The 12020-nt window shown below is 51.0% G+C and overlaps 1 protein-coding gene across 4 annotated transcripts in view; it reads left to right on the forward strand.

Moving 5' to 3' along the window:
* Positions 1–11703, forward strand: part of LOC140492627 (thyroid receptor-interacting protein 6-like) — a 41574-nt gene extending 29871 nt beyond the window's left edge. For all 4 annotated transcript variants that reach the window (XM_072591656.1, XM_072591655.1, XM_072591658.1 and 1 more), the window contains 5 exons: positions 1136–1256; positions 2251–2420; positions 4241–4419; positions 9159–9279; positions 10378–11703. In XM_072591656.1, the coding sequence (XP_072447757.1) occupies positions 1136–1256; positions 2251–2420; positions 4241–4419; positions 9159–9279; positions 10378–10509 (723 nt within the window). In that variant the 3' untranslated portion in view covers positions 10510–11703. The remainder of the gene's footprint in view (positions 1–1135; positions 1257–2250; positions 2421–4240; positions 4420–9158; positions 9280–10377) is intronic.
* Positions 11704–12020: the final 317 nt, after the last annotated feature.

Genomic DNA, 12020 nt, shown 5'->3' on the forward strand with positions numbered 1-12020 from the left:
AGGGATTGCCTGAAAAGTTGATGAAAACCGATTCAATGGGAACTCTCAAAAGCAATTTGGGAAATTATTTGAAAGGGTAAAAATTGTACAGCTAAAGAGGAAAGGAGCTAGGTTATAGACAATTCAATAGCTCTTTCAAAATAGCAAGTACAGATTAGATGGGCCAAGTAGTCTCCCCTTATGTTCTACAGTTCAGTTGTTAAGTTGGCTGAAATAGCTTACAGGAAACAGCCCAAGTTGTTGTGTTAGTTAACCACATGGCTATGGATCTGGAGTCACATGTGGCCCAGACAGGTAAGGACAGCAGGGTTCCTGGGCATAGGCTGATCTGGAATTCCACATTCTCGGCTTGCACTTCCATAACCTTGGAACCCTCTGTACAACAGGAATCAACCCACCCTGCTGTGAAATATATTCAGTCACCCCCATCTTCACTGCCTTCTGAAGCAGAGCGTTCCAGAGCCACACAACCCTCTGAGAGGGGAAAAGAAAGTTCTTCTCATCTCTATCATGAAGGGCCAATTGTTGCCCTGCTAAACCAGATGAAGGCGAGGGTGGGATCTGGAGCCAAGGGTGATGTCAGTGAGCACTCCCTCGCACAAAGAGCAGGGCAAGTCTAGAACTCTTCTCCCACACCCCCCCCCCCTCAACCCACAAGGTGAGATTGTCAAAGAGAGACATTTGACATAGAGACAGTGTTGCTGGATGAGTAATCCAGAAGCCCAGCCTCAAGCCTAAGTACTGAGACCAACCAACATCTGAATGCAGAAATATTCTGGAAGTGAAAGCAATTCTCCGGAATGGTGACTGGGAAACTGTTGACAGTTGCCGTGCAAGCCCATCTGATTACTTTTACCCAGCCTGGCCTCCACACATCCTCACAGTGAGCGTGGTGTTTGTGAACAACCCCCCAGCCTCATCAGCCATTCAGTTCAGGGGCAGTAACTGCTGCCCAAGACAGCACGAATGGCTGAAGGAAACCAGTTACATCGGGGCAAGAAAGTGGTAGGGATAAAGCCCAGGTGTGCATCCGTGCAGTGTAGTGAGGCAGTAGCATTGGGGTCAATGAGGCTTTTAAATAGTGGACACTGCTTCCAGACCGTCTCTTCACATCAGTAATGTCTGCTGTCCTCAGGCGCCATGCGGACCTCCTGCAGGGGGTCAGGCCCAAGTCAGCAGGCCAGAGGAAGAGCTCGATCAGATCACCAAGAAACTGGTCCACGACATGAACAACCCCCCGACCGAGGAGTATTTTGGTGAGTGTCTCGCATGTAGCGTGGAAGAGGGGGGTGTGAAAGGTTGTGCGGGGAGGGGAGGTGCATGAATAGCACACACTGTCCGAGCTGAGGAAGAGGAATCAGGATAAACTGACCCCAGCAGCAGAAGGATCGGGAAACAAAGGGACAAATAGTGAAGAGAATCAGCGGGAGGACCCAAGGTCAAGATGAGAATTCTTTAACGTGAAGAGTCATGGAGATGCACAGCACGGAAACAGACCCTTTGGTCCAACCCGTCCATGCCGAGCAGATATCATTTTTGTGATTGGAACACAATCACAAGCCACACCACCCTCTGAGAGGAGGGGAAAAAAAAAATGTTCTTCTCATCTCTCTCATGAAGGGCCAATTGCTGCCCTGGTAAACCAGATGAAGGTGAGGGTAGGATCTGGAACAATCCGAGACAGATGGAGCAGTGAAAATAGATTCAGTTGGAAGCTCCAAAAAGGAGTTGGATAAATACCAATGGGGAAGTATTTGTAAGGTTTGTGGGAGTGAGGCCTGTGGGTGGGTGGGTGGGTCTTCACTGGATAGCTTTTGAGGGGCTGGTACAGGCGGAGTGATCTCAATGGTCCCCTGCAGTGTAGTAATATCGCTGTCTAAAGCTGAACGGATGGGGCAGGGAGCAGCAACAGGAATTGTTGGTTGAACTCTGAGGGTCTGGCAGCGTCTGGGGTGAAAGCAGAGATAATGTTTCAATTCTAGTGATTTTTCATCAGAGCCCAGCCAGAGCTGGAGCCTGATCTGTTCAAGAATGACCCGATAGTTCTTAACCATTAAGGTTATGTAGTGGTGAAGAAATCAAATGTTTACGCATTCCCCAACCGTACCACGGTTAACGGGAAGGAGTTCCAAACACTAGCTTAGCTCGTTAGTTATTTGGTCAGTCTGGTTGGCAGTCAGTTGTACGTTATTGATTCTTCTTGCTGTGGTTGCTGGTGCCTGTGAGCGTTGTTCATTCTTGCGTTGGCAGGACGTTGTGCTCGCTGTGGGGAGAATGTGGTTGGAGATGGGACTGGCTGCATCGCCATGGACCAAGTCTTTCATGTCGATTGTTTCACCTGCATGACCTGCCGCTGCCGATTGAGAGGCCAGCCCTTCTACGCCATTGACAAGAAGTCATACTGCGAGTCCTGTTACATCGTAAGTACCACACACAGTCAGTTACGGTGTACAGAACACACGGCTGGTTACGTTCTACAGAACACAGCCGGTTACGGTGTACAGAACACACGGCTGGTTACGATGTACAGAACACACGGCCGGTTACAGTGTACAGAACACACTGCCGTCTACGGTGTACGGAACACACGGCCGTCTACGGTGTATGGAACACACGGCCGGTTACGGTGTAGGGAACATGTAGCCGGTTACGATGCATGGAACACACGGCCGGCTACAGTGTTCGGGACACACGGCCGGTTACAGTGTTCGGGACACACGGCCGGTTACGGTGTACGGAACACCCGATCGGTTACGGTGTACGGAACACCCGATCGGTTACGGTGTACGGAACACCCGATCGGTTACGGTGTACGGAACACCCGGCCGGTTACGGTGTAGGGAACATGTAGCCGGTTACGGTGCACGGAACACACGGCTGGCTACAGTGTTCGGGACACACGGCCGGCTACGGTGTACGGAACACTTAGCCAGTTACGGTGTACGGAACACTTAGCTGGTTACGGAACACACGGCCGGTTACTGTGTACGGATCACGCGGCCGTCTACGGTGTGCGGAACACGCGGCCGTCTACGGTGTGCGGAACACGCGGCCGTCTACGGTGTGCGGAACACGCGGCCGGTTGCGGTGTGCGGAACGTGCGGCCGGTTGCGGTGCACAAACTGCACAACAGTTATGATGTACACAGTACTGGGTTGGTTGCGATGTGTGCATCGTGCATGTAGCATGCAGCTGGATGTGGTGAATGTGCTGTGCACCTTGTCTGACTCATATAGCACAGACCTGGTTACTGTGTGTGTAGGGCCAGCCATCACAATGGCCAAACACTGGCCAACGGTGATCTCTAGAGGCTGCTACTTGTTACTGCTCCTTCTCGCAGCACAGTGAAAAGGTGCTGTATCTGTGTGAACATTGCATCCTGCCAAACATGACACAACATTCTGACTGAGGATGGTGGGGGGGGGGGGGGGGGAGGGCTGCGTGCTGATTAACAAGGACACCAACACCAGAGCCCAGTTTTGTTGTGAAAGTGAGCCACAGAAACATGGTCACTAAAGTAAATAAGTATGATCTGGATCATTATTGTTTTACTGTTTGTGGGAGTGTGCTGTATGCAGCTTGTTTCTGCTGTTACAGCAATGACTACACTTCTATAAGTACTTCATCTCAAGGTACAGGCACAGTTTGTCCTTGTTGATTCAGTGTTTAGTCAAATACTTTCTTGGCATTACTCTGGAATGTGGGCCTGGCCAGTGTCTGAGAGACCTTGCTGTGCCATCCCTTTGTCAGACGGTGCACCGGCAGTCCCTAGGAAAAAGTGAGCACTGCAGGTGCTGGAGATCAGTCGAGAGTGAGGTGTTGGAAAAGCACAGCAGGTCAGGCAGCATCCAAGGAGCAGGAGCATCAACGTTTCGGGCATACGTCCTTTCCTTTATGCTCGAAGCGTCGATTCTCCTGCTCCTCGGATGCTGCCTGACCTGCTGTGCTTTTCCAGCACCGCACTCTCGACCAGCAGTTCCTGTCTGCCTGGGCTCCTGTGAGGGCTGGCTTCCCAGACCTGTGGAACCATGTTGATTTAAGGTGTTGCAACAGCCAGGAAAAAAAGGATCGTCTTAAACCAGTGAGAGCAGCAGCTGGAGACAAGGAACGGTGGTGGGGAAGAGAGTGGGGAATGGGAACAGCTGGATGGGACGCAGTGACAATCTGAGAGCTGTGGCCTTCTATTGAATGCACTTTGAGCTGGCTTGGTGTGACGGTGTGATTTTATCTTCCCCCACAGAACACTCTGGAACAGTGTTCCGTCTGCTCCAAAGCTATCATGGACAGGATCCTGCGAGCTATGGGTCGGGCCTATCATCCCCAGTGCTTTACCTGTGTTGTCTGTCACCAGTGTCTGGATGGGATCCCATTCACTGTGGATGCTACCAGCCAGATCCACTGCATTGAGGATTTCCACATGTACGTTGCCCTGTGTTATAAATAGTAAAGATCTCTCTATTCTTTTAAACTTGCTCAACACTCTTCCCCATCAAACACTCCCACGACAGGTCCAGCACAGGGTTAGCACTGAGTAAAGCACTCTCTCTACTCTTTTCAACTGAAAGTAAAACTTCCCTCCACACTGTCCTCCATCAAAAAAGAGGTTGAATCACTCATCAAAAGGAAGAAGATGCCTTATGTTAGGATGAGATGTGAAGGCTCAGGTAGGGTGCTTGAGAATTACAAGTTCTCCAGGAAAGACCAAAAGAGAAAGCTAAGAAGAACCAGGAGGGGACATGAGAAGTCGTTGGCGGATAGGATCAAGGAAAATCCGAAAGCTTTCTCCAGGTATATCAGGAACAAAAGAATAATGAGAGAAAGATGAGGGCCAATCAAGGACAGTAGTGGGAAATTGTGCGTGGAATCAGAGGAATTTGGGGAAGCGCTAAAGGAATATTTTTCGTCAGCATTCACACCGGACAAAGACATTGTTGTCAAGGAGAATACTGAGATACAGGGATACCAGACTAGATGGGATTGAGGTTCACAAGGAGGTGGTGTTAGCAATTCTGGGAAGTGCGAAAATAGATAAATACCCTGGGATTCTCTGGGAAGCCGGGGAGGAGATTGCAGAGCCTTTGGCTTTGATCTTTATGTCGTCATTGTCTACAGGAATAGTGCCAGAAGACTGGAGGATAGCAAATGTTGCCTCCTTGTTCAAGTGACAACCCTGGTAATTATAGACCAGTGGGCCTTACTTCAGTTGTGGGTAAAATGTTGGAAAGGATTATAAGAGATAGGATTTAGAATCATCTAGGAAGGAATAAGTTGATTAGGGAAAGTCAGCACGGTTTTGTGAAGGGTAGGTCATGCCTCACAAACCTTATTGAGTTCTTTGAGAAGATGACCAAACAGATGAGGATAAAGCAGTTAATGTGATGTATGTGGATTTCAGTAAGGTGTTTGATAAGGTTCCCCATGGTAGGCTATTGTACAAAATACAAAGGCATGAGATTGAGGGTGATTTAGTGGTTTGGATCAGAAATTGGTTAGCTGAAAGATGACAAAGGGTGGTGGTTGATGGGAAATATTCATTGTGGAGTTCAGTTACTAGTGGGTTACCACAAGGATCTGTTTTGGGGCCACTGCTGTTTGTCATTTTTACAAATGACCTGGATGAGGGTGTAGAAGGATGGGTCAGTAAATTTGCGGATGACACTAAGGTTGGTACAGTTGTGAATAGTGCTGAAAGATGTTGTAGGTTACAGAGGGACATCAGTAAGCTGCAGAGCTGGGCTGAGAGGTGGTAAATGGAGTTCAGTGTGGAAAAGTGTGAGGTGATTCACTTTGGAAGGAGCAACAGGAATACAGAGTACTGGGCTAATGGTAAGGTTCTTGGCAGTATAGATGAGCAGAGAGATCTCAGTGTTCATGTACATAGATCCCTGATTGCCACCCAGGTTGACAGGGTTATTGAGAAGGAATACTGTGTGTTAGCTTTTACTGGTAGAGTGATTGAGTTTCGGAGCCATGAGGTCATGCTGCAGCTGTACAAAACTCTGGTTTGGCTGCAGTTGGAGTATTGCATACAGTTCTGGTCACCACATTCTAGGAAGGATGTGGAAGCTTTGGAAAGGGTTCAGAGGAGATTTACCAGGATGTTGCCGGGTATAGAGGGAAGGTCTTTTGAGGAAAGGCTGAGGGACTTGAGGCTGTTTTTGTTAGAGAGAAGAAGGTTGAGAGGTGACTTAATAGAGACATATAAGGTAATCAGAGGGTTAGGTAGGGTGGACAGAGAATCTTTTTCCTAGGATGGTGATGGCTAACACGAGGGGATGTGGCTTTAAGTTGAGGGGTGATAGATATAGGACAGATGTCAGAGGTAGGTTCTTTACTCAGAGAGTAGTATGCTGTGGTTTGCACTGCCTGCAGCAGAAGTAGACTCGCCAACTTTAAGGGCATTTAAATGGTCATTGGATAAATATATGGACAAGAATGGAATAGTGTAGGTTCCACAGGTTGGACCAACATCAAGGGCTTGAAAGGCCTGTACTGCGCTGTAATGTTCTCTGTTCTAAGCATTTCCAGGACAGGTACATCATGAGTTAGGTACAGATTAGAGCTCTCCCTACTCTTTTAAACTGTAAGTAAAGCTCTCTCAACTCTGCCCCCATTAAACACTCAAAAGACAAGTACAACACCAGGTTTGATACAGAGGAAAGCTCCCGATACAAAGCTCCAATCAATTCTGTTGAGGACAGGTACAACATGAGGTGAGGTAGATAGTCACTGATGTTTGAGGGCCTCATTGAGACCTGCAGAACTTTTCCATCGTCTCCAGCAGCTGAAGAGTGGAGGCCATTTCACCCAGCCTTCCTGTACTAACCCATTCATGGATCTGATCAATTCCAACCACTGCTTTCCCCAACTCATCCTTCACTTAAATTACAGCCTTTGTATTTTCCCTTTTTAAAAATATTCATCTAATTCCTTTAGAATTGAAACCTTTTCCATTGCCCTTTGGGGCATTGTGTTTTAATATCATGGCAACTCACCTTGAGGTTTCAGCACTGCCCCTCCGACAGTGCGGCACTCCCTCAGCACTGACCCTCCGACAGTGCGGCACTCCCTCAGCACTGACCCTCCGACAGTGCGGCACTCCCTCAGCACTGATCCTCTGATAGTGCGGCGCTCCCTCAGCACTGACCCTTCGACAGTGCCCACTCCCTCAGCACTGACCCTCCAACAGTGCGGCACTCCCTCAGCACTGACCCTCCGACAGTGCCCACTCCCTCAGCACTGACCCTCCGACAGTGCGGCGCTCCCTCAGCACTGACCCTCCGACAGTGCGGCGCTCCCTCAGCACTGACCCTCCGACAGTGCGGCGCTCCCTCAGCACTGACCCTCCGACAGTGCGGCGCTCCCTCAGCACTGACCCTCCGACAGTGCGGCACTCCCTCAGCACTGACCCTCTGACAGTGCCCACTCCCTCAGCACTGACCCTCCGACAGTGCGGTGCTCCCTCAGCACTGACCCTCCGACAGTGCGGCGCTCCCTCAGCACTGACCCTCCGACAGTGCGGCGCTCCCTCAGTACTGACCCTCTGACAGTGCCCACTCCCTCAGCACTGACCCTCCGACAGTGCGGCACTCCCTCAGCACTGACCCTCCGACAGTGCGGCGCTCCCTCAGCACTGACCCTCTGACAGTGCGGCGCTCCCTCAGCACTGACCCTCTGATAGTGCGGCGCTCCCTCAGCACTGACCCTCCGACAGTGCAGCGCTCCCTCAGCACTGACCCTCTGACAGTGCGGCACTCCCTCAGCACTGACCCTCTGATAGTGCAGCGCTCCCTCAGCACTGACCCTCCGACAGTGCAGCGCTCCCTCAGCACTGACCCTCCGACAGTGCAGCGCTCCCTCAGCACTGACCCTCCGACAGTGCAGCGCTCCCTCAGCACTGACCCTCTGATAGTGCGGCGCTCCCTCAGCACTGACCCTCCGACAATGCTCACCCTCTCAACACCTACCCTCTGACAGTGCGGCATTCCCTCAGCACTGACACTCCGGTGCCCACTCCCTCAGCACTGACCCATTAGCGGTGCCCGCTCCCTCAGCACTGACCCATCAGCGGTGCCCGCTCCCTCAGCACTGACCCTCTGACAGTGCCCACTCCCTAAGCACTGACCCTCCGACAGTGCGGCTCTCTCTCAGCACTGACCCTCCGACAGTGCGGCACTCCCTCAGAACTGACCGTTCGACAGTGCCCACTCCCTCAGCACTGACCCTCCGACAGTGCAGCACTCCCTCAGCACTGACCCTCCGACAGTGTGGCATTCCCTCAGCACTCACTGTCCGATAATGCCCACTCCCTCAGCACTGAGTATCCGCCAGTGCCCACTCCCTCAGCACTGACCCTCCGACACTGCGGCACTCCCTCAGCACTGATACTCCGACAGTGAGGTGCTCCCTCAGAATTCATCCTCTGACAGTGCCCACTCTTCAGCACTGACCATCCAACAGTGCCCACTCCCTCAGCACTGACCCTCCGACAGTGCGGCACTCGCTCAGCACTGACCCTCCGAGAGTGCGGCACTCCCTCAGCATTGACCCTCCGACAGTGCCCACTCCCTCAACATTGACCCTCCGACAGTGTGGCACTCCCTCAGCACTGACCCTCCAGCAGTGCAGCACTCCCTCAGCACTGACCCTCCGACAGTGCAGCACTCCCTCAGCACTGACCCTCCGACAGCGCGGCACTCTCTCAGCACTGACCCTCCGGCAGTGCCCACTCCCTCAGCATTGACCCTCCGACGGTGCGGCACTCCCTCAGCACTGACCCTCCGAGAGTGCGGCACTCCCTCAGCATTGACCCTCTGACAGTGCCCACTCCCTCAACACTGACCCTCCGACAGTGCCCACTCCCTCAGCACTGACCCTCCGAGAGTGCGGCACTCCCTCAGCATTGACCCTCTGACAGTGCGGCACTCCCTCAGCACTGACCCTCCGAAGTGCTGCACTCCCTCAGCCTAACACTAAGTTATCTGTGAAACCTTTTTGCATGGGATTCGAACCTGACAATATTCCCCCACAATTGCCGACCAGTTTTCTTGATGTTAGTCTTTTTAATGAGAGGCCATTGTTTTGACCTGCTGTTTGGTGAGGCCTTTTCCCCCTGTGAAGCCTTCAGCTGAACTGTGGTGTGATTCCCTCCTGAGCAGGAAGTTTGCCCCCCGCTGCTCTGTCTGTACCAAGCCCATCATGCCTGATGCAGGGCAGGAGGAGACGGTCAGGATTGTCGCCCTCGATCGCAGCTTCCATGTGAATTGCTACAAGTGTGAGGTAAGAACTCCCTGCTATTCTCGCTGGGTGCCCAGAGTCCGCTTGCATTCTTGTTCAGTCTCCAAGGGGGTGGTACTGATTGTGAGGACTACAGGATTCATTGGGGAGAATCCAGTTCTGGCGAAGGCTGCTTCTGGTCCCTGAACGAACCAGCCCGTTCAGGAGTGATGTCAGGAAGCAAATCCTCCATCCTGACAGGGATGGAGACAGTGGTTCCCATTGGCTAGAAAATCTAGAACTAGGGGTGACTGATTGTTTTATAATTCAAGGGTCAGCTCTTTAACACAGAGATGGAGGTAAATGTTTTCTCCCAGAGGGCTGAGACTCTCTGGAACCGTCTTCCTGAGAAGCTAGGTGAGGAAGAGGGTGAAGGGGAATGTGACATTGAGATCACAGTCAGACCAGACATGGCAGGAAAGACTCAAGGATTGAATGGCTGACTGCTTCTGACTCATATGTGCTAAAAGGCGGGAAAATCTAGAGCAGTCTCGCCCCCCACCCACCCCCAACGTGAATTAATTGGAAACTGAGATTGAGACAGTTTTATTGACTGAGGGCATTAAGGGTCAGGGAAAGAAACAGGCAAATGGCTTTTGGATATAGATCAGCCAGTGAATGATGGAACAGCATGGAATAGGGGCAGCACGGTGGCACAGTGGTTAGCACTGCTGCCTCACAGCACCAGAGACCTGGGTTCAATTCCCGCCTCAGGTAACTGACTGTGTGGAGTTTGTCCATTCTCCCCGTGTCTGCGTGGGTTTCCTCTGGGTGCTCTGGTTTCCTCCCACAGTCCAAAGATGTGCAGGTCAGGTGAATTGGCCATGCTAAACTGCCCGTAGTGTTAGGTAAGGGGTAGATGTAGGGGTATGGGTGGGTTGCGCTTCGGCGGGGCGGTGTGGACTTGTTGGGCCGAAGGGCCTGTTTCCACACTGTAAGTAATCTAATCAATCTAATCTAATCTAATCTAATCAGCATTGAGCGGGTACTGCACTGTCTGAGGGTTGTAAAAGGCGACGTAGCAATTCATGTTGTTTCTCTGAAATGCCCGTGAACCGTTCGTCCCTCTAAACCCTTTCCACATGTTGCTGACCTCCACAGGATTGTGGCTTCATCCTGTCGTCGGAAGGTGAGGGCTGCGGCTGCTATCCGTTGGATGGTCACATCCTGTGCAAGAACTGCAGCTCACGGCGCATTCAGGATCTCTCGGCGAAAATTACCACCGACTGCTGACCGCCCTGCTCGGCATCCACGTCTCTCCGCAGGAGAAACTGAGAGCGAGAGAGAGAGAGTGTCTGTGCGTCAGACAGAGTCTGTATGTGTGTGTGAGCGAGAGAGTCTGTGTATGTGCGAGAGAGTCTGAGCGAGTGTGTTAGAGAGAGTCTGAGTGTGTGTGTGTGAGGCTGTGGGTGTGTGAGTCTGAGTGTGTATGTGGGTGTGTGAGTCTGCGTGTGTCTGCGTGTGAGAGAGAGTCTGTGTGAGAGAGTCTGAGTCTGTGTGTGTGTGTCTGTGTGAGAGAGAGTGTGTGAGAGAGAGAGTCTCAGTGTGTGTGAGTGTCAGTGTGTGTGTGTGTGTGGGAGAGTCTGAGTGTGTGTGTGTGTCTGAGTGAGAGAGAGTGTGTGAGAGAGAAAGTCTCAGTGTGTGTGAGTGTCAGTGTGTGTGTGTGTGTGGGAGAGTCTGAGTGTGTGTGTGTGTCTGAGTGTGTATGTGGGTGTGTGTGTGTGTGAGAGTCTGAGTCTGAGCGTGTGTGAGAGCGAGAGATAGAGTTCGCGCGTGTGAGAGAATGACATGAGGATTTGGCAGTGATGTTATTTCTGGAAATGTCACATGGCTGAGATATGTTGTGCTGTACACACCTGTCCAGCAATGGCACGGAGCATTGTTCAAAATCCACTTTTTTAATTAAAATAAATGAAAAAATTTATTTTAATTAAAATAAATTAGATAGAGATCTGCGACATTATGCCCAGAAATTGCCTTCTTTCTCTCTCTGTCTCTTGATTTAATGTCGCAGCATGTCTGTATGTCGTTACTTTGAACTCTTATTCTGTCACCTTTCTCTCTTTTTTGCCCTTCTTTGTCTTCTGTTAATGATTTAATGTATGCAGGGTGTTTGAAACACCCAGAGCACTCAAACAGTCCCTGCTGTGATACCCAGCTGGTGGCTGTGCTGGTGTTCAGGGAGAGCAGGCGATATAGACAATGAATACTGAATGCTATTAGTGAAAGTCTGGTCCTGGAGCAACATTTGGAAACCGTATATTAACCTCACCTCCCCCCAACCCCAACCTTTGAGAAGTGTCATTACCAGCTGGAGATGTGCGTCCAATAGAAATCTGGCTTTGAAATTCCTATCATTTCCCAATGGAACTCCTGATTTAAGGTCATGTGACTCCAGAAAAACCAAATAAAGCTATGTGAATGAGACCGTTCCTGTCTTTTTTTTAATATTCGATCCCAGATTCGAAGGGTCAACCAGTGAGTCACAGTCATGGAGATGTACAGCACGTAAACAGACCCTTCAGTCCAACCCGTCCATGCCGACCAGATATCCCAAACCAACCTAGTCCCATCTGCCAGCACCCGGCCCATATCCCTCCAAACCCTTCCTATTCATATACCCATCCAGATGCCTTTTCAATGTTGTAATTGTACCAGCCTCCACCACTTCCTCTGGCAACTGAGCTATGGTAATAGTCTGTCTTTAGTTCCGAGGGTGTTCCCACTATCTAAGGGGGACAGTT

Source organism: Chiloscyllium punctatum, chromosome 21 (genome assembly GCF_047496795.1).
Source record: "Chiloscyllium punctatum isolate Juve2018m chromosome 21, sChiPun1.3, whole genome shotgun sequence".
NCBI lineage: Eukaryota > Metazoa > Chordata > Chondrichthyes > Orectolobiformes > Hemiscylliidae > Chiloscyllium > Chiloscyllium punctatum.